We start from the raw sequence: 15315 nt of genomic DNA, 5'->3' as shown, positions 1-15315 counted from the left end.
CAGCCCATAGGTCCCCGGAGCATATATACTACGCTTTCTAAATATGTAAAGACCAACATTGTGTTAACAGGTGAGCAAGCATAGGAAATGCTTCATGAAATTGTCTTAAATCTGCCATCTTATTTACTCAACAAATTCGTTCTGGGCACTTCTGTGTGCCTTGTGATGAAGTTGATGCCCAGGAATTATGAAATTTGGGAGAAAAAAATCATTTTATTGACAGTTTCAGTGAAGGCAAGGAAAAAAGTCCTTGTCCCACCAATACATCCATGCTGCAGCACCACTGAGAAGGGCTAGCAGCTGGGATGGTAAGATCTTGATATCACCAGGGACATAAGCTTCTTTACCCAGTGCTGCCAAGAGACATGATAAAGCCAAGTCCAGTCAAGAAGTCTAATCCCCAGCCATTCCAACTGATGACCTGCTGTAGTGACAACTCATCAAGACTTGGGGTAGACGTCTCTTCAACAATCCCAAGATGTTCCAGGCCCTGTGCTCTGGCCAGAGTTCCTGCCCTCAAGATCCTTGTTATCAACCAAGGAGATCTGAAACACAGAAAGATGAAAGACACTTATTGTACCAATGGCGGAGAATGGAGAGAATTCTTCACAGAGGAAATTACACTTGAGCCAAACCTTGGAGGGAAAGCAGAGTTTACCAGGTAAAGTCAGGCAGAGGAAAGCTTAACCCAAAGCAGAAAGGTGTGAGACTGTAAGGCAAATCCAGAGAGCTGAAGCTAATTCATTGTGGCTGGAGTTTAGTGAGGAGAAAGGGCCAGTAAAGGAGTTAGAAGGATGCTGCTAATTATCCATAGTGGATCATGGATAGGAAAAGTAGCTGTTGTCCTCCTTACATTGTGTCCACGACTTGTTGTCTTGTCTCCAAATAACCTGCCCTCCTGTGACCCTTCTTGCAACTTGCAGGGTTGCAACATCTGTCCTTCTGTCACACCGTGATTGAACATTATGTAACAAAGGAAATGGACAATCTTGAGCTCATACTATTAGTATATTAGTTTTGTATTGTTGCATGACGAATTACCAAAACTTAGCTGTTTAAACAACAAAAATGTATTATCTCACAAATTCTTTGGGCCAGAGGTCCAGACATGGTATAGCTAGATTCTCTGCTCAGGGTCTCACTGGGATGCAATCAGTGTCAGCCAATGCTGCTGTTCTCATTTGAGCCTCTAGGTTCTCTTCCAAGTTCACGATTATTGGTAGAACTCATCACGTTGAATTGATCAGACTGACATCCCCATTTCTTTACTCACTCTCAGGCAGGGGATACTCTCTAGAAGCAACACATAGCCCTTGCCTCCTAGCCCCTCTATCTTCAAGTCAGCAGGCATGCTTCAGATCCTTCTCATGCTTTGGGTCTCTGACTTCTTTTTCATCAACCGGAAAACACCCCCTCCTTTTTAAGGACTCATGTGATTTGGTTAGGCCCATCCAGATAATCTCCCTATTTTACGAGCATATAACATAACAGAAATAAGGGAGTATAATCCATCCTATTCATAGGGATTGTGCAGGGTGTGTATAGCAGGGCAGGCAATCTTGGGAATGTTAGAATCTTCTAATTTTGCCTACCACAACGAGCCACTACAATGGCTATGATTCAGCTTTGTGTAAACAGAGAATGCAATGACAATAGAAAGGCCCCTTTAAACTACTGCCCACCCCCCTAAACTTTACCCCACTGGCCTACCATCCCTAACACTGGAGTTCTTCCACAGATGTTATTACTCTTCTAGGTTAACCAACAAACCAAGGTACACCCTGTGTAGAGGTTACATATTGACCAAGAGGAAAAGGAAGACAATAGCTGGAGCATCCTTCTCTAATTCTTTCATATGGGCATATTCCTGTGCATTGATCTAATGGAGCCATCGGTTACTGGCTGGGAGTCACCGGTTACCAGCTGGGATACTCTAGTAGCATGTTGCTTTTTGCTGTCATGCATCCATTACCCTTCTTCTGGCAAGAACATTCTTAGTTTCCTTTGGGGAACCACCCCTGCCCCTACTCTAAATCTGTGAGAATTGGGTGGAAATAATCCCCTGCTGAGTAATCAGGGGCGTGTTAGACTGAGACCTGCCAATGAGGATACAACTCTCTGGCCACAGTGATTTCCTCAGGGATGTGCATTTAACCCAGGCTGAGCCAACAAGTACCAACTAGTTCCAAATTTTCTCTAGAACTCTCTGGAAAAAGAAGCTCTTTAATTGGTGATAGACTGCCTCAAGTGGGGTTTCTTAACTTCCAATACTATTGACATTTTGGGCCCAATAATATTTTGTTGAGGGAGGGGGCTGTGCATTGAGGGCATTTTGCAGCATCCCTAGCTTCTACCTACTAGGTGCCAGTAGCGCTCCCCACCCCATCCCCAGCTACAACCATCAAAAATATCTCCACAAATTGTCAGATGTCCCTTGGAGGGCATATTCACCAACTGTGGAGAACTTCTGGCTTAGAGCTACTTGCATCCATCTTGCCACCAGGAGAAGAGACACTGCTTGAGAGTCAAACCAATATAGAGAACAGAGCTGGGACATGTTGGGGAACAAATTCTGATGACATCAGTTGAACACTCTTGAATCTTTTCTTTCGAGATATATACCCTAGACTTTTTAGTTGTATGCAACAATAAACTCCTCTCTCTGCTTAAGCCTGTTTGATTTAGGTTTCTTTTACTAAATCAGGCACCTTGGATGAATATGGCCTGGGAAAAAAGATTCCAAAACATCAATTTCAATCAATTCTAGTAATGTGAGCCTAGGTCAAATGCATAAGAAAATGAACTTCTTAAAGGAAAAGTGTACGGAACTAAATGATAAACTTCATCAAATTCATAATGTTGTCTTTTCCTTGCCTAGAATGTTTCATTTCAGATTTGTTTTCATAGTCAAATAAGTAGTAATCGCCTGACTGATAGCTGTCATAAACCTCTGAAAGGACAAGTTCCCCCAAAGAGGTACTACAAAGTATATTCAGTGGGACTTTTTCAGGTGCAACTTAGAAGGCAAAACCCCAATTAACTGAAAGAAATGTATTTAATCTCTCTCTCTCTCTCTCTCTCTCTCACATACACACACACACACACACACACACACACACACACACACACACACACACACACACAAAGGCCAGGGAGACCAAGAGATGGAGCTGGCCCAAGAGTAACTGAAACCATTCTCCTCACTTTCCCCCAATCTCTGCTACTCCCTGAACATCGGTTTGTATCTCCCTTGTTACAAAATATCTTCTTAAAATGATACAAAATATAGGTACCACTGGCTTCCCAGTATTCTGTCCCCAGCCATAGAAGAGGTACCTCTCTGCATTTCTGTATACCTCAAGTTCAGTCATTTTAGCCCAGTAAATAGATTTGGATCTGGTATCTTTCCTTGGATCAATCAACAGTGGCCAGTTGATAGGCTACCTCAATGGACCCCGTGCCTACTCTCCCTAACCAATGCTTTGGGGTCATATAAGGACAAGGACGTGGCCAAACCCTGTAGTAACCATGTGGACCAGGGCAGGGGGCATTCCTGGAAAACGTGGGAAGGAGCCTTGGGCTGTCATTTTGGAAGGAGAGCACTCAAAGGAAACTTCTTTGAAACTTTTTCCTTGAAGCCCAAGCAATTAATATTAGGTTTTGCTATACTTACATTGTTTCTTCAAGGTTATTTTAGTTCAGTCCATTAGCAACTTGGATAGGGCATAATGATCCTAAGATGCATAGCCCCATGAAACAAAATGAAAAAGAAAAGAAAAAGGCTTCCCCAAGCACATAGCAGAGCCGCATTAATGGTGGCCTTGTTCAATAAAGCTTATAGATATAACTGATGGGACCCAGCCCAGACATTGAAAGTAGTATCTGTAGCAGGTACAGATATCAGAGCCTCACAGCCTTTTTGGACAGATCCATTGTTTGTAGACCTTTAGCGGGATCTGGATCTTGGTGCCCTGTTGATGCCAGAGGCTGTCTACTCGGTTCCCAAAGGACTTGGTGGATTGTTGGATGCAGTACAAATCCCCCATGTATTAATGCAGTTGAGAAACCTTTACATGTTCCTTTTTTTATTTTAATTTTTGTAAACCCAATTACACAATGGCCAGGGCAAGAGTGCAGGAGGAGAGGCAAGGGAGCTGCTGCCCTAACAGAATGCTCCGGTTTTCCACAGAAAAGAACAAATCATCCTGGTAAACCCACACACTGATTCACATCTTCTTGACCCAACAAAGATAACCAGAGGGAAAATTTTTATTTGATGAGTTCTGGGCCCTGATCCTGAAGACTCATTAGGAACTTGAAGAAAGAAAGCAAAAAACAAACAAACAAACAAAAAAACCTTCAGCTATTCCACTTATTCTTACTACTTGCACATAGGTCAACAAGGGTGGTTAGAAAACTTAGTAAACTACAAAGCAGCAATTACTAAATATTTTCTCTGCAAGAACAAATGAGCTTGACAAGGATTCTAGCCCAAACCAGAGCCAAAAGAACTTTTAACAATCCAGGCCAACACTCAGAGCCAAATGGAGGAAGATGTGTTATTCTTTCCTTCCTACTTGTGGAGAGAAATGGTATGTAGATAAGGACAGCATACAATATTTCTCCACCTCAGCTTCCAGGTCTGGCTTTACTTCTCTGCAAAATGTATCTGAGGTGAGTTAAAGTTCTGGAAAAGGCACAAATCGAATGAGTTTTTAGCTGGGTTTTTAAAGTCTTAGACCTATGCATCCAAACACTGCTTTTCAAACATTTTTTCCCCAGCAGTTCCACATGTAACCTCATTTCGAACCCCAAAATATAAACCAGAAAATGTGGAGCTGCTGTAGCTGAAATGGAGGGGGCAGGCCCAGAGTTCTGCATGCTTAGCCTCACCTCTTCCTTCTGGATTCCACAGAAAACCACTGACCTGAATCACTCTTGAGTACCTGGACAAAAGTCACACCATGGTCACTCCTAGACACTTGAAAGATCTGGGGCAGATTCTCCTGCCCTTGTGTCTGTGGGGGACATGACACCTTCATGAAGATGTGAGTCAAAGCTGGAAGCCAAAAATGGAGAACTTGAAAATGGGGACTGGACCACCTGCCAAAGCAAGCGGGCCAATTTCCCACATCATTAAATGAGGCTACATTTGCAGCGAAGTAATTGGCAGTCCCTCTCACTCCTAGAAAAGCACAAAAAGACCATGCTCCCACACCAGTCCTGCCCTTAGTCACGATCTGGGAAAATCCAGTCTTTGTCCCAAACACTGAAGATAAAGGGTAGAGGGATTGAGAGCCCCCTTGCCAGTGTGGCCCTGGTTACTCAGCTTTCAGATGAGGACTTCCCTGGGGTCCTAGCTGTCAGGCAGCAGTGAAGTCAGACTGAGATGATGGGACCACAAACAAATGGGATTTGTAGGATTTGTGAATCATATAAGAACTGAAATTTGATGAGTATAAAATCTTGCAAGAATAATTTAAATTTAAATTAGTATTTAATCTGCAAACCACCTTCATTTTCGCCTACAGTATCCTTGGGAGGTAGACAGCTGATAGCTGCCATGGATTTGCTCATATCTAACACACCAAAGACAGAATTCCTTGTTTCTTCCACCCAAGTACTTCCCTCCTTTACTCACCCAACAGTCTCCAGTTACTTATGCTAAATCTTAAGAATCATCCTTAATTCTGTCCTTTCCTTCATACCTGCCTTCAGTGGATTAACAAATCTTGTCAGTGCTTCCTCCAATAATAATTCTTAATCTGACCACTTCTTGTCATCCCAAAACCCTAGTCTGAGGCATCATCGTCTTTTGTTTTGTTTCACTTGGTTTTGTTTTGCTGCCTACTCTCCATTAGCCATCGGAGTGATCTTCTCAAAGCCTAAATCAGATAGCATCACTACCCTGTATAGAACCCCACAGTGGCCCATTATACAAAACAAAAACAAACAAGCAAAAAATCCAAACTATTCACCATTCCTAATAGTTCTTAATAATGTAGCTAATCATCACCTACAATTCTTACCTTCTACCCCCAAGCTTTCCCTGCCTCTATCTGATTGGCCTTTGTGTTTCTCAAACTCACATTCATTCCCATTCTGGGTTTTGGCAGCGCTATTTTCTCTACCTAGAAAATTCTTCCCTCTGGTTTTTGCATGTCCGTCTCCCTTTTATCATTTATATCTCAGGACAAGTATTACTCCCTTAAAGAGTCATTTTTGACCATGTGACCATGGCCTTTGCTATACTACCCACACATGCTCTGTGTCATTGGTGTATTTTATTTCCTTTATGATATTAATCACTACCTGAAATTATCCATATGTTTTTATTGACATAATTATTCCATTTTATTCCCACACTACAATGTAAAATTTATGAAGCCCAGTATTTTTGTCTTTCTGCTCTCCTTCCAGTGTCTAGAACTGTGTCTACCACATAGTAGACACTCAATAAATATTAGTCAAATGAATGAATTTGTTTTCCCTTAATGGTTGCACCAGGTACTATGCTAAGCCCTTTGTATATATTCTTTCAGCAATAGTTAATCAGGGAAGCAGGAGAATACAATGGTAGAGTGTGGACTCTAGCACCAGAGTCCTGGGATCAAACCTCAACCCACTACTTATACTAATTGTAAAACCTTGAGTAGTTGAATCTCACTTTTCTTATCTGAAAAAATGAAAATAGAAGTAATACTTACCTCATAGATACCAGTGACCCACTTAGAACAGTATCTTGCCCATAATAAATATTTAATAAATGCTAGGTATTATTATCACATTATCTTACTTTATCCTTACAACAACCCAATAATAGTTATCTACGTATTACATTTGAGGAAAAACCCTCATCCAGATAGAATAATTTCAACCCTAGTCTGTGGAACTAGTACCAGGTAGCACTGGAGATGAGATCTCTACCCAGACCGTGCTTTTAATATTCTACCATGCTGCTTCACACAATGGATGGACTGTTTCCAAGATTCTCAAGATTTCCAGGTAATCAAGACCCTACTGGAGTTCTCTTGTTCTCTAGCCCTTAAATTGGTTTAGAATCTTCTTTGGTAGACCACCCATTTGAGAGGAATTCACCCTTATTTTTTCATGGTTTCAGTGAGGGCAGATTTTGTAAACATTCAGTTGACCCACTGGGCACGTTCAAAGATGGTCACTTCACCTCAGCCAGGCCAATAAAACATGCCCCAGGATTTTTGGACTTGCAACAGGTGAAAGTCTCAGATCAATTTCTGTCTAGTCTTTGAAGGTATAAAATGCAAAATTGTAAGAGTTATCAGCAGTTACATTTCCCAGGATGTTTTTTTTTTTTTTTTAAAAGCCATTTGGAGAGAAAATGCAGCAAAAAATTAAAGATAAAAAAGAGTCCTGATGGCCTTTGGTTTCCTGATTCCTGTTGTTCCTGAAGCCTGGTTCCTTCTCAATCATTCACAGAGTGTGAATGTTCAACTCTTCCTTGGATACCATGAGTCAGTTCCTATCAAGTTCGAGTTGAGTTTATTACTTATGACCAAAAGAGTCTCAACTAAGATATTAGAGCATGAATGCATGTGTATACATATGTGTTTGTGAATGCCTAACATATTGAATACTTAGTATATACTAAGTGTGTCTTCTGTGCCCCGAGATTGCATGATGCCTAAGATCTAGTCCCAGTTCAGTAGGATCCTTCACTCTGGTGGGACAGGATAGATGTAAAAGGAAGAACATCAATATCATTAAAGCCATGCCATAGATATTATAACAGAAAATATGCTTCTGTTACAGGAGCATAGAACAAAAGCTTTTAAAGGGGTGGTGTCAAGAGGACTTCACTATCAACATCCTTTCACCATATCCCTTATGCTTCTCAAACTATGCCTTCTCTCCTTGGAGAGTTCCCTTTCCTTCTCCCAATGTTCCTTAAGGTTGTAAGTATACCCATTGTACCTGGATTGCATAATCCACTCACAATTTCAGTGACCACCTATTTGGGGGAACATTCTAACTATTTACAAACTACACTTATCCTCCACGCTAAGGGTACAAATCATGCACATCACCTGCATCTCTCTCCATCCCCTAAAACTCACTATATTCAAATCTGAATTTGTCACCTTCGTCCAGAACCTATTTCTTTTACATTCTTTTGCCCAGATTGAGGCACCATCAGCCACTCAGTTATTCAAGCCAGAAAGTAGAGACATCCTTGACTGGTCCAACTTCCTTGCCCTTACCTGATCCCTACTGGCACAGCCTATGGCAAGCCTTCATTATCTCTCCCAGAACTTCTGTAAAGATCTCACTAACCATCCCCCCAACACACACACACCAGAGAGACCTCTGAATAGAAATTTGATCACATCCCGTTTCTTAAATCCCTCCATGGTTTCTCACTGCCCTAGAAGTTAGATGCCAAGTTTCTTTGAATGGGGGTCCTCTGGCCACAGCCCATTTTTGCAAGCTCATCTCTTGTCATTTCCTACCTCAACCACAGTCTCCCTAGGATGAAATTCAAGTAGTTTTCTAAATATGTCTGCTGTGTCCTGACTGTATTTTGGCATATGACTAATTTCTATGTGGAATGTTCTTCTACCCTCCAACTTTTTCTCTCCTCTTATACACATAGTTGACTAAGGTAGACTCAACCTTCAGCACTTAACTCTGACATCTCTTCCTGCAGGAAATCTCTGATATTTAGGGCTATGGTAAGTGGCTCTACGTTGTGGTCCCTGAATGCCCTTGTTAGTTCCATTTCTTTGTCCTGGCACGTACCATAGTTTGTTATAATTATTTCTCTCACTCAACTGCAAATTTCTAAGGACAATGACAGCATCTTATTCATCTTTGTACCCCTAGTCCCCAGAGAAGTTACTGGAGCACATAGCAAGTCTTCCATAAATGTTTCATGGATGAATGAATGGGTCGATGAGAGGAATAGTGAATGGGTGGATACATTAATATCCCCCTAAGTCTCTACTCCCTTTCTGTGATTAGCCTTGCGCAGACCCAAGGGATCCCCAGATTGTCATTTGTAGTCCTCTAAAATTGGGTGGGGTGGGAGAGTAGGGATTAGGGTGAATACAGACAAGTTCTCCAGATTGTTCACACACCACATCAACACTCACGGGTGTCTCAGGCTTTCTCTCAAGGTGCACACACACACCAGCCCCTCCAGCAATACATTGACTGAAGTCTCCTAATATATTTTATTTGCAATCCAACATCCCCTGCAACATTCAAATTCTTCTGCTTACACCACCATTCATTGTACAATCCCATATTGAGCCCCAGCAATGTGCTGGACAGTATGGTGTAGCCTTGCAGATACAAGTATGTGTATTTTAGCATTTGTGCTTCGGAGATTACATTTTAGAGATGATAACCAGGTCTGATCCTGGCTAACTTTCTGATGAAGATGGAAAATGCCTCTTGTAGTTCCCCACAGAGGGTAGGAGCGGCTGCTTGTTGTCTTTGGGCAAAAGAGCAGTTTCCTCCTGCCTTCCTGAGGCTTTCATACATTACCTTACATGCCACCACCACTTGTTAGATTTCCCTCAGTCCCTTCATTCCCCAACAAGTTTTTGCTTGAAGCCACACCCACAACCTCTTCCACACCATCCTCCTTTACAAGTACAGGCCTTGCACTTGCTTCATCTGGTCAACTAAGCTGCTCAGATGGAATAATAACCTCTACCTGGAGCGTGATGGTAGTTCTAGAATTGACCAGAGGCTACACTGGGATAAATAGTGAGGGGTGAGTGCCAATGGTTAGAGGGACTCAGGGAAACTGAAGACAGGAAAATTGGGCTATATTGTTCCAAAAGAGAGCAACTTCCTTCTCTGTCATCTATGCCTTGGAGCAAACACCAAGCAGAGGAAGGAAAGTTTAATGATGCCATATAGCTGTTAGGGATTGGAGTCTATCTATAAAAAGAGATCTGGAGCTATTCCACATATATGGCACAGGTGACAAAAATCATAATTCTTTACAAAGATTCTTGTATGAAAATAAAATGGATACATGGAGGGATGAATGGATATGTGAATATATTGATGGATGGATGGATGGTTAGTGGATTTATATCTTCCTCCTTTCAAAAATATTGTGTCATCTTTTTAACATATTTTATCCTACCATAATGTTATATGCTTATATATCACAAATGTCTCCATATTGTGACAAATGTTGAAAATGGGCAGTTAACCTTTTGATCGAATCATTCGTTTCTAATCTTACTGATCTTTTTACAATAATCTCTTCGTTCAGATATATTTTAACAATATAGTAGTTTCAGATGTCATTTCAGAAACTTCAATATTAAGAGAAGTGCCCTTATTTTGGCATAATAGGAAATCAGACAGCATTTTAAAACTTCCTTCTAATCATGTAAAATGATGACCGAAATGCCTGCCTGGCACGGTGCTGAGCACAAAGCAGGTATCCAATAGGTTTAACATCATTCCCTTCAGTCCCTTTAAATAACTAAGTCACTATGATCTTGTGTGTGTCAGTGAGACTTAAATAGTAATTAGGAACTAAATAAAGAAATGTCTTCACTATTCTCCATGATGGTTTAAGCGTCCAGATGTACATTTCTCCTCATTGTGATGGATTTTCTCAAGTCAGATTTTCTTGGCCCCAAATTATGGTTCTACCGTTTTCTAGTTGTGAGACCCTGGTCAAGTTACTTAACATCTCTGGGCTCAGTTTCTGTAAAGTGGGGATAATAAGAGAATTGTTCTGGGGCACCTGGGTGGCTCAGTCGGTTAAGCATTTGCCTTCAGCTCAGGGCAATGATCCCAAGGTTCTGGGAAAAAGCCCTGAATCGGGCTCCCTGCTCAGTGGGGAGCCTGCTTCTCCCTCTCCCTCTGCCTCTCCCACTCCTTGTGTGCTTTCTCTCTCTGTGTCAAATAAATAAATAAAATCTTTTTTTAAAAAAAGAATTGTTCTGATAATTAAATAAGACAGTAAGACATTTAAGGACTTAGAGCAGTGCCTTGCACATAGTACATATTCTCTGAATACAATGGTACGGTCTTTCAGGTTACAAGCTATAGCAGAATGGGCTTCTTTATCAGAAAAGCACCTGGGATTTTGAAATGTACCAGCCACAGCTCATAGACTAGAAACCGTACACAGATACCACAGCAACAGAAATAAAGCAATGTTTGAGCTACATAAACTTCTTTTACAGACTTCGTGGGATTAACTGACTTTATGTCTCTAAAATAAGCAATTAGCATTTTTAGGAATATCTGAAAATATGCCTAATGCAGGTATAAAATAACATTTCCCACATTCTGCATGATGGGTTATGGTTGTAGAATTGAATTTCAGCCAAATAATATCAACCAAAAAGTAATTTAGGAGCAACCCAGAATATGTAACATAGAAATACTACATGCAACTAGAAAGTAAATTGTTTTTCCGAGAATGAGAGAGAACTCCACAGTCTGGATTTTTTAAATTACAAAGAGCTGTTATAGACTATTTGAAATAATAAGTACAATAGACCACAGTTAATTCCTTCTTGGAATTACCACAAAAATATAGTAGAATATCTTGTGATAGCAAGAAAGCAAAGACGAAGCAAAGACAATAAAAACACAAAGGGAGTGTAGGAAAAAACAATGAAATGTATCACTTCTACACTTGAAACATGCATCTCTTGGAGTTTACCTTCGCAATTCTAATAAGCATGAGACCTCACTGGTTTTCTAAACATGAGGGTGTCACAGCACAGGCTGATGTCTCTTGAAAAGAGTAGATGAGGCAGTCTGTGTACTTGCTGCCCCATGGTTAGCATGTCCCAAGGAATAATTTCAGCCAAGAGTCTGGTCCTTTAGGTCATAGTTTGAGACACAGAGAGTGTGCAACTCAGAGCGCATCATTATGGAAGATAAATAGGACAAAGAACCATTTTATTTTTACTTAAATTACTAGTTTTTCATACTAGCAGGCCCTAATAGCACGAGCATAAAGGAGACCAGGGCAAAATTGGTCAAAATAGCACAGAGAAGGGAGACAAAAAACAACCTGGAAACAACAACAACAAAAGGCTCCTTTCTTTTGGCATTGTTACCTTGGATCCCCATGTCTGTATATTTTAACTTTTATTCTGTTTATCAGTTTCCATCTAAAAAATAATGTCTGAGCCAAATTTCATCCTATGTAACTCTATGAGGATTCTCTGTGCTTTCTTGGAGCCTAATTCTCCCATGGCGTTGCAATGAGATGTAAATCTGACCCTAAGGGAATATTATTTCAGTGAGAGGAGAAACTGCCTTTTATGGCAGCATGGTATCATTTAAGTGGGTTTTTTAAATGTAATCTTTGAGAGAGATATAAAATTTATAAGTGGTAATGATATCATTTTAATCATTTGAAGATAACCGACCAACACAAAATGAGGGTGTTTTCTCCTTAAGTGGGCTTAAGTTTGCTTTAAACTCTGCTCAAACGCAGAGTTTGAGAGTCTCCAATTTAGAGATACTTCTTCAAATAAGCATTTTTCCTGCTGAGTCACTGTGGTTTTTCATGGAATTGGTTTCTGAAGGTTGGAATTTACATGGTTTAACATTTTTCCTTTCCCTCTGACCCTAACTAACTCCAACCCATTTTCTGGTTCAGTGGCTCTCCTGAGTCACGAGCCTGAGGACATACCAGCATGAACAACCTGCAGGATTATTTCGCTCTCTCTCTCTTCCCACTTGACCATGTGGAACTCTTCCTCAAAACAGCAGTGGGATCTAAGGCAGTCCATACTACAGAGATCTTAATCCATTCTCAATAACCCAACTATCCATCTCAGTGCCAATATACATTTTGTACTAATGATTTATTTCCTTACAATGATAACAATCTAGCATCAATCAATTCTGCTACTAAAATGCTGGTATGCAAAATAGTAGTGGCTTGCAAAACAGTGAAGTTTTAGTTTGTTTTTTAAAAGAACTGGTCAGTTTTTGTCAGTGATGCTTGTCATTAGCAGAAATATACTTTTTTTTTTTTAAGAGAGCGAATGAACGCACAAAGGGGAGGAGCAGAGGGAGAGGGAGAGAGAGAGACTCTTAAGGAGGCTCCACGCAGAGCTGGATCTCAAGACCCTGAGATCATGACTTGAGCTGAAATCAAGAGTCCAGCCCTTAACGCACTGAGCCACCCAGGTGCCCCCTCGCCCCCTTCCTTTTTTTTTTTTTTTTCCAAAAGAACCAGAGAATGACTTTTTGGAATGTACGGTTTTAAATAAAAATTGAACGAGGTAAAAAAGAAGAAAAGGACCATTTGGGCCATACATGTTGTTTCTACATAGGGAAAGTATCTCTTCAATAGAACTTTCTGTGGTGATGAAATGATTTATATCTGTGCTATCCAGTATAAAAGTCACTGGTCATATTTGGCTACTGAGCTCTTGAAATGTGACTAATGCAATAAAGGAAATAAATTTTTAATTTTATCTGATCAATTACAATTAAAATTTAAGGAGCCACACCTGACACTGTTTCAGATAGCACAGTTCCAGAATCTTGAGTTGTGTAGATTTGAGTTTGTTTTCATTATACTCATTAATTAGATGTTTACATTTCTTTATATCATTTTCAAATCTGATTACAAATCATAAAGCACAAAAATTCTGAATTATCTTCTTTTTACAAATCCTGTGGAAAAATGTTCCTTATCAGTCTCTTTAAAACCTGACTCTATTGCTGAAAGTCCATTCACCTTTGATTTATTTAGGAAACAAATTTATTAAATGAAGATAGGGAAAAGACTAGCTTGATCTTTGTTTTGGGAAAACCAGCTCCTAAGGATGGTTTTGGTCTCTTTAGCACAAAATTACTACAAGATCAACTCTGATTTGTATCGACTTTCTATTCTTGATTTTTTATTGTTCTTTATTGCTCTAACAGTGCCCTCAGGGTCTATGCTATAGGACCGGGTTAGAATAAATTTCTTCCAGCATTTCTAGTAACTAATTTCTCTTGGCAGAAACCCAAAACATATTAACGTTATACCAAATTCTACACATTAGGTTACAGTAAAACACCCATGCATTTTGTGAGTCTTTCTAAATGCTTTGTAATTTATTATATACAATGCAACTTCATTTCGCAAAATTATAATACAGATGCTTATGACCTACTTTGTGAAATTCTATATAGATGAATTTGGAGGTAATTAGATATGTGTATTACTAAAGTACCTGCTTTTAGTCATTACTAAAATGTTTCAATTTGCAAAAATTTTATAGCGCTCAATCATGTAAAAATCTATGAGATTTTAAGTGTTAATATTTCCTACAAATGTCATTTTATGGGTTACTAGTGTGTTATTTAAAGTATTGTGCACCATTTAAGACTTATATTAGCCATAATAATAGCATACTTTCAAATCATTAGCCGAAATCTTTAGGTAATTTTAAAAATAAATTAAGAAAGGATTCCTTAAGCCTGCACACATACCTGTGGTAACATTAAAATTTATGTGTGGGTAAAAACAAATACTGATCTGAAAAGAAGTAATCCTCGAAAATGTCTTTAATTGCACTTGAAAAATATGTCAGATTAACCATATATAATTATTCTTGCCAGACTAAAAATTTAAGTTTGATAAAGTAATATGTAAAATAAGGAATAAAGTAATAAATATCTATTAAAATAAAATTTTGTATTTAAAACAAGAGGACAAATAGTCTCTATTCTTAAGCCTTTTTCAACCATAGCTGAAATACAGTAAGAATTGTAACTAGGGAAACAGGTGATATTAGATAATGACAATCTGAATAATCCATAAATCAAAGGATAGCAAAAAAAGGATAGCCAGGGGTATAAATCCTTTTGATACATTGCTTGGATTCAGATGTAAGAGTGCTACCCTTGACATTAACCGTTGTCTCAATGTTTGGATGTTTCTGAAGAGATAAAACACGAGACCGGGAATGGTTTTCAGACACTGGGCACAGCACTGGGGAGGTCTTTTGACTAACACTTGTTTTCAGGACTTGACTTTGTGATTCACTCTCTGTCCTTACTGAGCTAACAAAACTTTTACTTGGAAAGAACCACTGATGGCTAGGGAAAAATAGAGGAATTCACAGATTCTCTAACAAGATGTTAGAACCACCTAGATATTTTTATGGAACTGATATATAGCCATATTTAATAGCAATATGAGGTATACGTGAGCCACTAGAAATGGCATACAATTTTAAAGGAACACAGCTCAAATAAGAGATAGTTACTATTTAGGAAAATAAATTAGACTTGTATGTTAAGATGGTTAAGAAGGTGATGATTCTCAAGAAATTTAGA

The 15315-nt window shown here is 39.5% G+C and overlaps 1 protein-coding gene across 1 annotated transcript in view; it reads right to left on the bottom strand.

The window, feature by feature from the left end:
* Positions 1 to 207: 207 nt before the first annotated feature.
* LOC118356893 overlaps positions 208 to 15315 on the bottom strand; it is a 55577-nt gene continuing 40469 nt past the window's right edge. Inside the window, exons 5-6 of the mRNA XM_035727069.1 lie at positions 854 to 942; positions 208 to 545 (exon numbers count right to left, since the gene is read on the bottom strand). Of these exons, the coding sequence (XP_035582962.1) occupies positions 465 to 545; positions 854 to 942 (170 nt within the window). The 3' untranslated portion in view covers positions 208 to 464. The remainder of the gene's footprint in view (positions 546 to 853; positions 943 to 15315) is intronic.

The sequence above is a fragment of the Zalophus californianus genome, chromosome 4 (genome assembly GCF_009762305.2).
Source record: "Zalophus californianus isolate mZalCal1 chromosome 4, mZalCal1.pri.v2, whole genome shotgun sequence".
Lineage (NCBI taxonomy): Eukaryota > Metazoa > Chordata > Mammalia > Carnivora > Otariidae > Zalophus > Zalophus californianus.
Note: the sequence above shows the minus strand (reverse complement) of the source record. Positions and strands in the feature narration are given on the sequence as shown.